This window comes from Carlito syrichta, unplaced genomic scaffold, assembly GCF_000164805.1.
Source record: "Carlito syrichta isolate Samal-C Ts95f unplaced genomic scaffold, Tarsius_syrichta-2.0.1 Scaffold303207, whole genome shotgun sequence".
Classification (NCBI taxonomy): Eukaryota; Metazoa; Chordata; class Mammalia; order Primates; family Tarsiidae; genus Carlito; species Carlito syrichta.
Genome location: NW_007247303.1, coordinates 71,177 through 86,937, shown reverse-complemented (window position 1 = coordinate 86,937; position 15,761 = coordinate 71,177). Strand labels below are relative to the sequence as shown.

The window sequence follows — 15,761 nt, the reverse complement described above, 5'->3', positions numbered from 1 at the left end:
ACATGTGTGCATCCCTCTGATAGAAAGCTGAGAATAAGCAATTCTTAAGTGGAATGTTTCTTGACAAGCATCTGTGTGTTAATTAATTCCTTTGTGGGTCTCAAAAGGCAAAATGGTTCTAATCTGCCTGTCTTCTTACTGTCACAGGTGTTGGCCAGTTTCCCAAAGTCTCATCTTGTGCTTTGCAGAGATATCTGCTACATGCTGTCCTTTGGCCCCACTGACCTCACATAACCCCCCTTCTGTTCTAATCCTCTGCCCACGGTCCTGCCGATAAAAGTGAGGTTCACCCCTGCCGCAGGGAACTCTCTCTCCATCCCCTACAGCTCACTCCGTCTCCTTCCCTCAGATCCTAGCAGCCATGAAGCTTCTATACCTGCTTCTGGCCATCTTTCTTGCCATGGAACCAGTGATGTCAGGTAATGTGGGCCTGTTTCAGGGGTCTTGGGTTCTGGTCTTGGGCTCCTCCTCCTTCCCTCTCCTCTCACTGTGGGCAGCATCTAAGTCTTTTTTCCTTCCTTGCACTTTTGGAATGTTTTTTTCAGGATCATCTCAACTTAATGTCTCTCTGTGATTCTTTTTTTTGTCTAGGTGGGGAATATTAGGATGAGCGAGGCTTCCCTGATGGGCTGGAGGTGGGGTTGCAGAGGGGACAGGATTTAGGGTTGAGTGGAACTGGTACTGGGGGTTCAGCTGGGGCTTGAGTTGAGGCTGGGAGTCTGTGCTGGTTGGTGCAAGGTGCTTGAGCTCAGCTTGGTGATGGGTTGTGACTGAGTATTGAGGTTGGGAGTGTGATTAGATTAAGGTTTAGCTTGGAGTGGGGGCTCAGGGGACATTTGGTTGGGTAAAGCTGGGAGTTCTAGTTCAGGCTGGCCTGAGTTTTGAGTTTGAAGGTGAATATGGGATCAAGGAGAATTGGAGATTGGGCTGTGGCTGGAGCTGAGGTTTGTTGGGCTTACGTTAGACAGGGCCAGGCTGGGGCTGTGTAATGTGAGTGAATCCCCATCATTCCCTGATGTTACAGGTGCTCATGTGCTTTTCCTATTATTCCAAAGCTCTGCTAGGTGGGACATTCACTGTCTTTAGCAGATCTCAAAATAAGAAGTAGGAAGTTGAGGGATGGGAAGACAGAAGGTGGAGAGTCTACAAAAAGGCTCTCCTGAAAACTTTGGCGTTCTCTCTGGGAATTGTGTCAGTTCTCTCCCCTCCTAAGGCCTCTTCTTTCCTTTTCTGGGACTAACATCACTTACTCAAACTGCTCTGTTCCCTCCTTATCTGTCCCCCCTGTTCTCTGTCTGCCTCCTGCCGCCTCTTGTCTCTCCACTTGAAAGATACTAACATCTGCTTAATGATTGTTCCCGTACCCCCAAATAGAATGTTGGATGAATGGACGCTGCCGGTTGGTGTGCAAAAATGATGAAGACAGCATCTCGCGTTGCCAAAATCGTAAACGGTGCTGTGTCCCTAGTCGTTATTTAACAATCCAACCAGTAACAATTGATGGAATCCTTGACTGGACCACTCCCCAGATGCCCACAACAGTCAGAAAAAAGAAGAAGAAAAATAGATATCGTGGATAGAAATGACTTTGTTTTAGGTTCCTTAGTATCCACATTTCATTAAAACTCACAAATGTGTTTCTTGTGTCTCTCAATGATAAGGAATGATACTCCAAACATATTGAGGGTGGGGAGATTGTAGGTGGAGTTAGGAGGTAGTAGCAGGAGATCACTAGGGCTGGGTCACAGCCGTGGGATAATGATTGCTCCCACTGGTGGATGGCTTCCTATCCACCAGTCCCAGGAGAAGCTACTGAGTCAGGAGTGGACGAAGGAGAAAGCGGAGGGGGCATAGAGACTAAAGGCACAGCAGATTCCTAGGAAGTGGGAAAATACTTGGGCTAGGAGAGTTGGTTCATCTTGGTATTAAGTGGGCTGAGGGTGGATGGGGCTGAGTAGATCCTTGGGCTTCTGGGGAAGTCAGCTGACATGCCTGGTGCTCAAGAAGTCCCAGAGATCAGAAGACTTCTAAGTACTAAAAAATGATAAAGCATATGCATTTCCTCGTTTATATTTGATTTGCTCATTATTTGTTTTGTACCTTCTTTATTTTTATTTTAAAGATATGGGGTACAGTTCGGGATTAGGTGTACAAATGGTCATTGTACAGGTAAAGTTTGGGCCTCCCCTTGGTCCCCACTTCACCTGGTTTGAAATTGAGTACCCTTATTGATGTTATGTGCTACCCCCTCCCCTGGCAGTATCCCACTACTGCCAATTCCTTTCTTATAGTATTATGATCTTTGTACACTCCTTCATTGACTCATTGATTCGTGTTCACCTCAGCTCTGTCACTTACCACCAGCAGACTCTGCACATAAACATCTCAGAGCTTCATCTTCCTCCTCTGTAAGATTAGAATCTATCTCAGGATTACAGTAAGAATGAAGGGACAGTAAGCTCTCAATAAATGTTAGTGGCTGCTATTCTTCATTGGTTTATTCAAGTATTTGTCGAGTATGTGCTGTGTGCCTTCCAACTGTGTGAGGTTCTGAAAAGACAGAAGCCTGTCTCATTTGAACTGATAATTTAGCCTGGGAGAAAATTAACTCATGGGGAATATTTAAGAATCCTGACTGGGCATCTAGAGGGCCTGGGTGTCTTTCCCAAGCTTCATTATCTCAGTTCCTATTCTCTGGGACCCATTTATCCAACATGGTTATTCACCCCTGGATTCTGCCAAGAGAACCTTTGTGCCTACTTGGGCTGCATGGGCCTTTCCCCAAGGTCTACCACTGGAGGGTGGGGCCCACCGAATATGCACCCCTGGTAGAAGAAGCACCAAGAGACACTCTTGCTTGCAGGAGCTGAGGGCAGGACTGGGGATGGGTGAGAAGAGAAGTGAGCTGCAGACTGGGATGGCTCTCTTGGAGTGCCATGCTCCTGACTTGAGCTCAGAGGAATCTGAGAATTATAAATTCGAGCCTGACCTGTCAGGCCATTATGAAGGGCTACCTTGTAAAAGGGAATAGAATATATTTCATTCATCCCTTTGTCAGCTTGATCCATGGCTTTTATGGACATATGACATGATATAGTGGCATTCATTTGCATTCTTTTTCAGGATTCAAAAATGTTCGAATTGTGCCTGGTATTTGGATCCTGCTCTCAACCCATTTCTTTTTTAAAAAAAATTATTATTTTAAATTCACACATAACAGTCGTACATATTCATGGGGTTTAGTGTGCTTTTTCAATACATGTATACAATGTGTAATGATCAAATCAGGGTAATTAGCATATTCATCATACAGTTATTATTTATTCAAAACCTTATTTTCTAGTGATTTGGGAACGTACAATAGATTATCATTAACCACAGTCACCCTACAGTGCTACAGAACACTGGAACTCATTTTTTCTATCTAGCTGGAATTTTGTATCTGTTAACCAACCTCTGTCCAGTCTCTCCCCTCTTATCCTTCCCAGCCTCGAAGAACTATAATTCTACTCTCTATTTCTATGAGATTAATTTTTTATCTTCCACATTTAAATGAGAACATGTGTTATTTGACTTTTTTGTGCCTGGTTTATTTCATTTAGTATAATGTCCTCTAGGCTCATTCACGTTGCCATGAATAACAAGATTTTATTCTTTTTTTTAATGGATGAATAGTATTCCATTATGTGTGCATATATATATTATACATATATATATATGCCACATGTTAAAAAATTTTTATTTTAAAGATGTGGGGTGCGATTCAGGGTTAGGTATACAAATGGTCATTGTACAGGTAAAATTTGGGCCTTACTTTGATCCCCATGTCACCTGGTTTGAGATCAGGTACCCTTATGGATGAAGTATACCCCTCCCCACTTCCTCCTCTGGCAGTTTCCCAATCCCTTCTTATAGTACTATGATAATTGTTCAGGGTCTGCTTATAAATAAGAACATGTGGTACTCATTTCTTTGTTTCTGTGATAGATCACCGAGTATTACAAACTCTAAATCCATCAAAGTTGCTGTGAGGGTTATAATTTTGTCCTTCTTTATGACTGTGTAATGTTCTATCATGTATATGTACCACATTTAATCCAGTCTATTTTCGATGGGCAGCATAGTTGGTTCCATGTTTTTGTTACTGTGAATATAGTTTTATGCCATATTTTAAAATTTGTTTATTTATTGAGGGATGTTTAGGTTCATAACCCATTTCTAAGTTCTTTTTAGAGGTAGCGTTTGGAGACTGTTTTCACAGTCTTGATGCTGGTCTGTGAGCTGGCAACACAGACAAGAGCTCCCTGTGCCCCAGACCTCGAGTGAGCTTCTCAAGATGCTTCCTCACTGGCCTCCCTGCCCCCAGGTGTTCTGTGCATTGGTCTCTAGTATCAGAGGGATTCTTTCAGGGAAATTCAGGTGGCCATGACACTTTTCTGCATAGATACCTTCCTTTGATCTTCACTGCCCAGAGTCTGGGCATTCGAGGCCTTCACATGGTGGCCCAGCCGCATCTCCCATGATTGTCCTTCCCAGACCTTCTCTTTAGCCAACCTCTCCTGTCCCTCAGATTGCCTTTGTTGGTGGTTCCCCTTCAGCTTTGTCTCCAATATCCATTACATCATTGTAATGAACTCCTACTCATCCTTCAAAGCCTGGTTGATGCCTCCACCCATGGAAGCCTTCACATAAACTTTGTCTCACTATTCTTAATAATTATCATAGCTATAATAATAGTTCTCATTGACATTTACTATATGTCAGGTACTGGGCGTGGTGTTTATAGACCCCAAATCATTCTATTCTCACAATAATCCTCTTTTCATATCTATCTTATGAATGAGGGAACCGAGGTCCAGAGAGGTGATACAATTAGCCAAGATCACACAGTATTAAGATAGAGCAGAGATTTTAACTGAGTTATTTTCTTGCCCTTTATTTTTTGTCTTGTTTCTTTAATATGGAGTATGTACTAAACTGCCACTGAGTAAATAATAGACATTTGATTATTACTTGAGTCTGAATATTCTACAAAAAAGGAAATAATTCTCAGGGAAGCCCAAAATGAGGCCTGAGCAGAGATCTGGAGTAGAGAAAGGCTTTCTAAGTTGAAACAAGAGTGAGACTTGAGCTGAGGTCACTCCTCACCTCCTTTAGACTTCCTTCAGACTTCCTTCAGTCTCCATCTAGTGAAATCTTGCACAGCAGTTTGTTGACTTGTATTCCTGGGATTTAAGGCAGAAGCATTTCAATTTTATTTTTGAAATTTATGGTAACAATGTCTAAATTCAATTGGGATGATGTCTTCTGTTGTCTATATTTTTTAAAAGTAGAAGGCAAAGAGAATTGACTCAGAGTAGGTTAAAAAAATAAAGAAAAAATAATAGTAATTATTGTTATTTTGCCACCTACAGCGCCGACAGATTCTCATGAAATGTGAATAGTAGAGAAACTCAAAGTCTGAACATTAGGGAAACTTTTTTTTTTTTTAAAAACATTCATGTTGAAAATCTGTAGTCCATATATTTGGGGAGTATGATGCCAGAGAGGAGGAATCTCTACCGACCCTGGTTAGCACAGTGTAGAACAGAGGATGCTTTTCTCCAAATTCCAATTTTCAAATTGTCTAAACTTAATAATTTATACTGCCGTTATTACTGACCTCCTCAATTTCACTGTTATTTACTTTTCACATGTCGTATCTATTACTTTTTCCTTTTGATTCTTAGACCTTCATACAAGAAAATTTTTCTTTCCTTTTGCAATTTACTCTTAAGAAACTCCTGTTGGTAATCAAATCACTCAGAAGGTTTAATTTTGAAAATATTTAAATTTATGTTTATCTAGTAAATACATTTTAGCCAAGTATGCAATTCTAGCTTGAACAAAATTTCCCTCAGCACTCAATACTTATTTCTGTTTACTGGCTTTTTACAGGCAGTGTGTTAGGGTATGGACAGGGTGAGGGTGGAGAGAGGGAGAGGGGAGCCGCAGCGGAGAGGGGCAGCTCCGCCAGGGCCGGCAAGTCGGAGCTGCTGCGCTGGGAGCCCAGAGATCCGAGTAGATTGCAAAGACTCGCAACACACAGAGGTGAGAGAAGAAAAGATTTATTTAAGAAAAGTTCAACCCCCACAGACAGGGAGTGGGCCTACACTCTAGATGAGCGTGGCCTCATAGCCCCCCAGAGTCCTGGCTCAAATCCTTTTCTTGGAGATGTTGCACGTGACTGCCGGGACTTCCTTATCGACCACCTGTGGAAGTCTTGGAGAACCTGTGACACAGAGACCCATTACTGTCCGCCCACATCATCATAGCCCTTAGAGAAGGGCATGACAAGGATTCTAATGCTCCTGCACCTCCCCAAATGACATTCCTTAGAGCTAGTGGAGGGTGCACCTCGCCTTATCTCCTATGCATCCCCAGTGGGTAGCTTCAGGGAATCCTTGGCTTCCCTGTAGATAGGGTCCATTCTACTGGAAAATTGAATCCCCACCTGCTCCCCCTCTGAGTGGTCATAACTTTTGTAATTACAAGTTTCATGACTTTTACAATGACTTTGCCCAGTGCATGATGTCTTAGGCCTTGTAAATTCCCTTTACTCTAGGAAAGCTTGATTACCACTATGAGATACCTCAGACACCTGAAAGTCTGATTCTGAAAAGACAGTCAGTAAAGTCAATTTTACCTAAAGTGTGCATTTCTCCAAAAGCATAGCTTCTACTTTCTCATCATTGTGTCAGGATTTAAGAATAAGATGAAAATGGCTTCCCACTCTCAGTCTGTCCTTTCACAGTGTAGATTTTGATCTACTCTTTGTAAGTTACCTCTCTTTCTCCAAACTGAATTCTGATTGCCACTGTTAAGAAGCTATGACATGAGTCATGTTATTGTGTAATCATTTGAGACATTGTCCTCTTATTACAGCCTGATCCAACAAATAGTCTGCTATCCCTTGTGGCCAATTAAAACACAAGAAGCAGAGACTAGGGGCAAAGGGAGTGCTTAATTTCTATAAACAAGTTATAGGGAGAAGGGCTGGCATCATGGCCAAAAAGTCCATTCCAAGCAACACAGATTCATTCCAGTATTTATACCCAAAATTCATAGCCTGAGGCCTGAGTTTGAAGCCCATGTACAAATTCAGCATCACTCAAGTTTTACAGGAACAATTTTTGATACATAACTACTGATGTGACACAAAGTTTCCTGGTCATGTTGGCATCTTAGATAACATTTTGCAATTTACAATTTTTTAAACAGTTTTTTAGAGGATGGGACAGACAATTGCAATATTTGGACGGAAGGGAAAAACATAATTGTAACTATATGGTACTCCCAGAGCCCTGGTCTATAATAGTTCAATGTCCTTGTATTTACAGATGAAGGGGAGGTGGGCAGTGCCCATTCCAAGCTTTCAGACACACTTCTGTCAACCTTGGTCCACTCTCCTAATCATTAGGTGGTCTGACTTGCCAGCTATTTCTTTTTCAGCACCAGCAATGACTTCCTAGATAAGAGTAGCCAGTTGGGAAAGGCCATGCTGTGGTGGGGGTGGGGGTGGGAGAGGAGATAGGAAAAATGTCCACTCTTGAATCTAAGCGGCTACGTTTAGCGCAACTCAGTTACAAAAGAATACAAGTTTTCAAGACTTTTCTAAATGACTGTTCTAATATAACTAAAATGGCCTCTTTTCAGTCTATAACACCATTTCTACCAACTTCCCAAATGCTCGTATATTAGGTGGAAATCCTTAGGGGCTGAGACAACATCTTATTTACATCTGTGTATCTGGTGCTAAGCCCAGCGCTTGGCAGCATGGATGCCATTTATGTTTCTTGATTAGATGAATAGATGAATAATGGATTCACAAATGAAAACACAAATGAGTTTGATGGAGGTACTAATGACTGACTACAGGTTCTAGGAGTCTGGATGGGATCCTTCCTGGGCCAGGGGAAGCCCAGAATTACTGTGTTAGGTATACTTAGTCCTGGACGGCTGTGTTAGCAAATACGCAGAGGAGATCTCTGGTTTTGCTCAAGTTGCTTCTTAATGTTACTCAGTTAGTTTACTTTTATTTATTTTTAAAATTTTTTTGAGAAAGCAGGATTTATTGAGAGGACAGAAATCTCCCACAGTGCGAGGGGACCCGAAGGGACTGCCCCAGTTAGTTTTCTTTTAAAATATACAGACCTAGTCTGGGCCACAAAGAGAGATCCTGTTTCTACAAAATAATTTAAAAAAGCCAGACATCGTGGTGCATGCTTATAGTCTTAGCTACTGAGGAGACTGAGGCAGGAGGATCACTTGAGCCCAGGAGAAGTTTGAGGCTACAGTGGGTTATGAGTAGGCTACTTGCACTCCAGCCTGGACAACAGAGAGAGTTCCCATCTGTAAAAACAACAATGACAACAAACAAAAAAAAAACTACGCAGACTTACTGTGTTGGAAGTGGTCTGGGTAACGTCTAAGGATTCCCCATACTTGAGGCTCAGTGTTAAGTTCTCTACACACAGCCATTCATGCTCCACCAAACTCACTCATTATGAATCATTACCTATTCCCTCTGTCAATGACATTTATCAAGAACCTCCTCTGTGCTTAACACTGGGTATGCAGAGACAACCCTGGGGAGTGATAGAACATTAGACTGAGGAAAGTGTCCAGATGTCAACATCGAGCTATGGAAAGTTTTCAGAGGACATTTATCCCCATATCTGAAGCTCTGAACTTGGAGTTTAGGCATGTGAACTTTTGAAAATTCCGTTGGGTTAAGGCACACACTTCTCCTGTCACACTTCCTCCATTCTTAGCAGTCCTCAAATTGTGAGACTCTCAGGCAAACTTTCTCTGTTTTCCCTTTTCACAGATGGGGAAACGGGCTCAAGGGGGAGACGGGATCTGTGCTCATAAGTGGAGTTGAGACAATGCTGGGATTCGTAAGCAGGTCTTCTCTGACTTCTGGTGAAAGGGTTGAGGGAACACAGAAGATGACATTAAACAGATGTGGATGATACTATGAGTGGGGACGCAGAGTGACACAGAGCCAACAGACAGGTGACTGTTAGGAGCAGCAAAGTGCCTGACAAAAGCCTCGGGAGCTAGTTTGGCCACCTTTGAAACCCCTCTCTGGGTCTGCTATGTCCTCTCTCTAGAGGGAAATTAGGAAGAAGGTGAACCTGCTTGCTCTGCTATCTCCCATGTACGGTTCTGCTCACTCTTCTTTTGGGTGCAAATTGGCCCTCCTCAAGGAAGTTGGAAAAAGCCTATCTCCAAAGGATACGACAGAAAGCTTGTGACTCTTACTCTTGCAGAGCTGCCTTGAGCCTTTCTTTTCTTTCCTTGCAGGCTGAGAGGTGATGAGGAGGGCTAGAGACCTTGACAGTAGAGAGCAGACCCATCTGGGGTGGGGGCTGACATGCAGTTGTGGAAGCATCGGGATCTCAAAGTGGGGAAGACTGGGCACCTGTACTGAACCTTTCTGGGATGGATAAGCAGGCCTGTGGGTGAACTAAAGCTCAGTTCAGCCTCTGTTCTCTGTGCTAACCTAAATTACATATGATATTGAGGAATCCATTTCCTATCCTGGCTCAAGCTTCAAAGGAGTAAAGATGATTTCCTTCTTATTTCTCCATACCCTTGCTTAGGCAACATGTGTTCTCTGGTCAAAATAAAGTGGAGTAGTCCACTTAGATAATCATGGTGTACATGTGGGTGCCCATTAGACTGTGCATTAAGCTCGTTGAGACTAGGAGCCACTTGGGTGCCTTGGGTCAAGTTCAAGTCATGGCAAATATTGGGTGCTGAATACCCATCTGTGGGATAAGTAGGAGGCTTTTGAATGCCATGTTCAGAAGTTTGGGTTGACACAGAGGACAACAGGGAGCCGTGGCCCCAGACATCATTATCCAGGGAGACCCCAACCTCTCCCAGCCAGGTTCCAGCAGGTGGGGAGGCAATGTGGTACTGAGAGAGATCATGGGCTTAGAGTCATGGGAGTGGTGTTGGAGTCCTTTCTCTGCCTCTAACAGTTATGAGGCCTTTGCCAGAAAACTGCTTCTCTCTGAGCCTCAGTTTCACAGCGCAAGAAAAGGAAATAAAGACGTTGCTTCAGAAGGCTGCAGTAAAGGTTCAATTAGTTAACACATATGAGACGGCTCACAGTGGGTGTTCAGCAAATGGTAATGGTCATTACTATTATTTCTTTTCTAGTCAAAGCATCATTTTTGTTTTGGAGACCTCAGTCTCAAGGAGGAATAATAATAATGCCAATGGCTAATATCTCTTGAATACTGACTATGGACTGAGAACGATCCCTGGTTTCTTTTTTTTTTTTTTGAATTGGAGTCTCACTTGGTCACCCAGACTGGAGTGTAGTGGCTGCTCCCGGCCACCGCAACCTCGCCTGCTGGGATCCTGTGATCCTTCCGCCTCAGGCTTCCGAGTAGCCGGAATTACAGGCATGCGCTGCCACGCCCGGCTGATTTTTTGATTTATTGTAGACATGAGGTCTCGCTGCCCAGGCGGGTCTCGAACCTGAGGGCTCAGGCAATCCACTCATCTTAGCCTCCCAAAGGTGTGGGATTATAGGCTGAGCCACCGAGCCCGGCTATCCCTGGTTTCTATGTGTATACAACTTCCAAAGGAAAAAATCTCTGGCCATCCCCAAGGGACTACTGCCTACCTAGTTTCAGGGAAATATTCTCAAACTGTGTTCGTAGTTGTAGTCCAGGCAGAAATGGATCCTTTGGCAAAAAACCTTTATGTGATAATAAAAACGAAGCAATAGTTAACATTTACTAAGTTCTTACTATGTGTCAGTCCCTAAATGTTTTCCATTTGTTAAGCTGTTAATTCTTAGAACTTTAGTGGTTAGGTATTATTGCAATCTACACTGTGTGGTTGAGAAAAGGGTAGAAAAGAGAGGTACAGAACTTGCCTCAGGTCACACAGCAAATAAAATGGAAGTTGGTATTGGAACATACAGGGTTTCTTGATTTTAGGCCTTGTTCTTTTAATCTCTCTATAGCCCCTTAGGTTATTTAATTTATTCATATTTTAACCCTTTATTTTGAGACAATTATAGATTCACAGGAAGTTGCAAGAGAGAGGTCCTGTGTAATCTTCACCCCATTTCCCCCAATGGTTATATTTTACATACCTGTAGTACAATATAGAAACCAAGAAACTTGAGTGGACCTTGAACATCTATTGTAATACTATAAGAAAAGGATTGACAGTGGTGGGAAACTATGGGGGGAGAGGGAGGGGAAGGGAGATGGGATTAACGGTAGTCAATATCTGTCTGGGGACGGGGAGGCACCCCTTATCAACAAGGGTGCCTGAACGAAATGTATTTGTCTACCTAACCCTTAACTGTACCCCACAATATCAAAATAAAAAATATTGGTTAAAAAAACCCAAGAAACTGATTATGAGGCAAATGTATGTATACTTCTATGCCATTTTATTTCATGTAGACTTACGTAGCCACCACAATGATCATGCTACAGCACCATTCATCACCACAGAAATTCCCCTCTTGTGACTCCTTTAAAGTCATACCAGCTCTGCTCCCTGTCCCTATCCTCTGTCACTGTGCCTAACCCTGGCAGCCACGAATCTCTTTTCCCATATCTATAATTTTGTCAACTCAAGAGTGTTGTACAAATGGAATCATATGTGAGTTTTTGAGAATGGTATTTTTTTCCATTTAGCAGTATGCTCTTGAAATTCATCTAAGTAGTGTGTATCAATAGTTTGTTCCTTTAAATTCTGAGTATTTCTAGCCAATTATTAAGACAAGAAAAGAAAATAAAAGATACAGAGTAGAAAGGAAGAAATAAAGTTGTCTCTATTTGCAGCTGTCATAATAGTTTATGTAGAAAATTCTAAGGGATCTATAAAAAACAGAACAAAACTAAAACAAAAGTAAAATGTCTAAGACACAGGATACAAGATGAACATAAAAAATCCATTGTATTTCAATATGGTAGCAATGAACATGTGGATACCAAAATTAAAAATGCAATACCAATTGAAATCACTCCAAAAATAAAATACTTGCACATATATCTATGTCTAACAAAACATGTACAAAAATTTTTTGCCAAAAAACTATGGAGTCCTGATAAAAGAAATAAAATAAGATATAAATAAATGAAGAGACATACCATGGTTACATTTTGCAAGACTCAGATAGCAAAGATATCAATTTTCCTCAAATTGGTATATGCATTTTACACAATTTCTATCAGAATCCCAGTAAAATTCTTTTGTAGATATAGAGATTACTCTGTCTATACTTTGTCTAATGAGAAACAAGAATAACTATAACAAATCTGAAGAAGAATAAAGTTGGAAGAATTATTATACCAGATTTTAAGGCTTATTGTATAGTAATAGTAATCAAGACTGTGTGATATTAGTGGAGAGACAGACAGATCAATGGACAGAACAGGGAACCCCAAAATAGCCCCTCACAAGCAAAGTCAACTGACTTTTTACAAAGATGTGAAAGCTTTTTAATGAGATAAAGATCTTTTCAACAAATGGTGCTGGGAGCAGTTGAACATTTACAGGAAACAGCAACAAAAAAAGGGAACTCTACTCAAACCTCACACTTTATGCGAAAACTAACTCAAAATGGATCTAGATTTACATGTAAAGTGTAAACCTATAAAACTTCTAGAAGAGAGCATAGGAAAAGATCATCAGACTGAGGGCTTGGTGGAGTGTACTTAGATATGAAAAGAACAATCCACAAAAAAAGAAAATGGATATATTGGGCTTATTCAAAATGTAAATGTCTCATTCTGTGGAAGGTCCTGCAAAGGGGCTGGTTGAAAAGATAAAATACAACTGAGCAAGAATATTCGCAAGCTATATAACTGACAGTACACTTCGATCTAAAGTATAGAAACAACTCTTAAAACTCAACAATTCAATTAGAAATGGACAAGGACATAGTAGGACATTTCATTGAAGATGACATACAGACCACAAAAAAAGTTGTTCAACATCATTAGCCATTAGAGATGAGATGCCACTACATACTTATCAGAACATGTAAAATTAAAAATGGTGACTTCCCCCAGCTTTTTCTGAATTTTGGCCTGCTAATTCTCCATTATCTTTTTGTGTTTTGATGCCTCTTGACAAATTTTAAAAACGTGCCCACCTGTCATCTGCCAGGCATTTGTACCAAATTATCTGTTTCATTATTACTAGAGAAGAATTATACAAAACATTATATTGTCCATTGTATTTTTAAATATTCCTGTCATTTTATCCCCAAAATTCATCTATTATCAGATTGAGTCCCTTTAATTTATAAACTATAAGTATTTTCAAAAACATTTGCTTTGGGGGGGATTGTTAAATCAAGAATCACATGGGGAGAAAAACAACAACAACTAAGAAACAAATCTGGTAACAACCAAAATGTCGCTCAATAGTTGAATGGTTAAATAAACTCTCCTACATTCGTGCCATGCAATACCACTCAGAATTAAAAAGAATGGACTATTGATACACACAGCTTGGATCTCAAGTTCTGTTGATTGTCTTTTTTTTTTTGTTCAAGTTGAGATTTTCTTGGCCCTTAGTATGATGAGTAGTTTTTGCTGGACCTTGACATTTTTGGTATTATGTTGAGATTCTGGGTCATTTAAATGATCTTTGTTAACCTTTCTCTTCTGACGCTGCCCTGGTGAGGACGTGGGAGCTGCCTTCACACTGTCAGGAGCAGGTGGAAGTCCAGGTTTCCCACTTGGCTTCCTTTGACATGGGGTGGGGAGGGAGAAGAGAGGGACTCCTCATCAATGAGGGGCGAGGGTGCGGGCTTCACTCCCAAGCATGCTTCCTCTGATACCACCCTGGTTGGGAGTAGGAGAGTGTTCTGTTCCCCAGATGGCCTCCAGTGGCACTGGGGAGTGGCGCGCTGCTGCTACCATGTGGCGGAGAAAGTCTCTACTCTCTTTCAGGCTTCCTCTGTCACTGCCCCATCAGCTAGATGGAGGGTTGGATGCCTTCTTCCAGCCAGATATGGGAAGTCGAGGCTCCCCACATGATTCCTATGGACACTGTGTGGTGATGGTGGACCTTGCTACCATCCAGCAGGAGTAAAAGTCATGGCTTCCCACTTGGGCTTCTCTGACCCCAACCTAGGAGGTTACACCTCTTACAGCTCAGAGAGCTGTAAGTTGTAAGTCTAGGCTTCTCACTCAACCGTTTTAGGTGGACGTGTGAGTGGGGGTGTCGTTTTGTCTGTGGCTTTTGATGGGAGCAAAGTGGTTATTATCTAAATTGTTCTGCCATGCTAGGCTGCTCTTCTTTTCCTGGTCCTTGGGCTATAAAGAGCAGACTTTTATTTTTTTTTTCAGTGTTCTTTATTTTTTTTGTTTTATAAAAATGTGGGGTACATTTTGGGGTTAGGTTTATAAACATTGATCACGCAGGTACCCCTGTTGATGAGGCATGCCCCTTCCTCCCCTAGCAGTATCCCACTACTGCCAATCACTTTCTTATAGCATTATAATTGTTCAAGGTTCGTTTATGAGTGAGAACATGTGGAACTCTGTTCTTTGTTTCTGTGATAGATCACTGAGTATGATCGACTCCAAAGCCATCCAAGTAAGAGCAGACTTTTCAATGTCTGCATTCATTTGTGTTTCAAGATTGTCAGTTTCTCTAGCACAAGTCTAAGATTTATGAGGCAAAAAGAAAACCCAGGAATGCATGGCTGTATCATTCCTCAGGTCCTGCCTAGTTTGCCTTCTTTCTTCCCCTTTCAGAGAATTCTTTTATTTGCTTTATGTATAATGCTTGGGGTTTTACACTGTACTTGGAAGGACAAACAGAGACACTTCCTCTATGTTTCTGGAAGTGGAAGTCACGATCGCCCTTTAGGTTTTTACTATACTGCCTGACTGTAGATCTATGCTACTGTTAAGTGGAAAGTAACTATTTCTAATTTTTTCCCCACAGGTAGACATAACATCCTTCGATGCATGGGTAACTCTGGAATCTGTAGAGCCTCTTGCAAAAGGAATGAATGGCCCTACTTCCACTGCAGAAGTTATCAGTCATGTTGCCTCCAGTCCTACATGAGGATAAGTATTTCTGGCAAAGAGAAAAATGATGACTGGTCCCATGAGAAACACTGGCCAAAAGTATCTTGAGCACTGCTGATCACCATTATCAAGTTCTCCGGGAACCAAGACTTGCTGTTGATTCCCCTCATTAAAACCCATGCACCTGCCACCCTTGTCTGTCTTTCATTCACCAGAAATCCCAGTGAGAGATTGGGTTTTGCAGACTGATATGTCTGCTCCATTCTGAATGTCACCCATGAGAGAGAAGGCTGGAAAACTGAAGTGCAATTAAAGAGGGGATAGAAAAGTCAGTGAGGATGAAAGTATTTGGAAAACCAGTGAGGGCAGTACATTTAAGTCCAGGAGGGAGGGTTGGAGGGTTAAGGCAGACTCATGACTTAATCTGCTCTGTGGAGCACTCAGAGGGGGACTGGAACCAGTGAGATGGATGCACAGAGAAGTAGGTGGAAGTCTTGGAGACACATTTGGCTTAGTTCATGGAAGAACTTCATAACTAACAAAGCTATTATAATGTGCAATATGCTGTCTTAGTTTCATGTTGTGAAGCTGAGAGGTCTGTCTGGTGGTTATTGCAGAAAGAATTCGAATATTGAATTCTTTCATTGTTGATGGTTGTTAAGGTCCTTTAATTCCTGAAAATCTAGG

The 15,761-nt window shown here is 41.7% G+C and overlaps 2 protein-coding genes across 2 annotated transcripts; both read left to right on the top strand.

Moving 5' to 3' along the window:
* Window positions 1–361: 361 nt before the first annotated feature.
* LOC103260431 (beta-defensin 121-like) lies at window positions 362–1,637 on the top strand. The gene is made up of 2 exons (XM_008058073.1): window positions 362–419; window positions 1,375–1,637. The coding sequence occupies exons 1-2, from the start codon at window positions 362–364 to the stop codon at window positions 1,578–1,580; spliced, it is 264 nt and encodes an 87-aa protein (XP_008056264.1). The 3' UTR covers window positions 1,581–1,637.
* Window positions 1,638–7,851: 6,214 nt separating this feature from the next.
* Window positions 7,852–15,182, top strand: LOC110595641 (beta-defensin 119-like). The gene is made up of 2 exons (XM_021712352.1): window positions 7,852–7,897; window positions 14,989–15,182. The coding sequence occupies exons 1-2, from the start codon at window positions 7,852–7,854 to the stop codon at window positions 15,180–15,182; spliced, it is 240 nt and encodes a 79-aa protein (XP_021568027.1).
* The last annotated feature ends 579 nt before the right edge of the window (window positions 15,183–15,761 follow it).

Bases quoted from the DNA above. Each gene is read 5' to 3' on its own strand.
- LOC103260431 (XM_008058073.1), top strand. From the start codon at position 362: ATGAAGCTTCTATACCTGCTTCTGGCCATCTTTCTTGCCATGGAACCA. The intron at 420-1,374 runs GTAATGTGGGCC...ACCCCCAAATAG, and splicing joins CATGGAACCAGTGATGTCAG to AATGTTGGATGAATGGACGC.
- LOC110595641 (XM_021712352.1), top strand. From the start codon at position 7,852: ATGAATAATGGATTCACAAATGAAAACACAAATGAGTTTGATGGAG. The intron at 7,898-14,988 runs GTACTAATGACT...TTTTCCCCACAG, and splicing joins CACAAATGAGTTTGATGGAG to GTAGACATAACATCCTTCGA.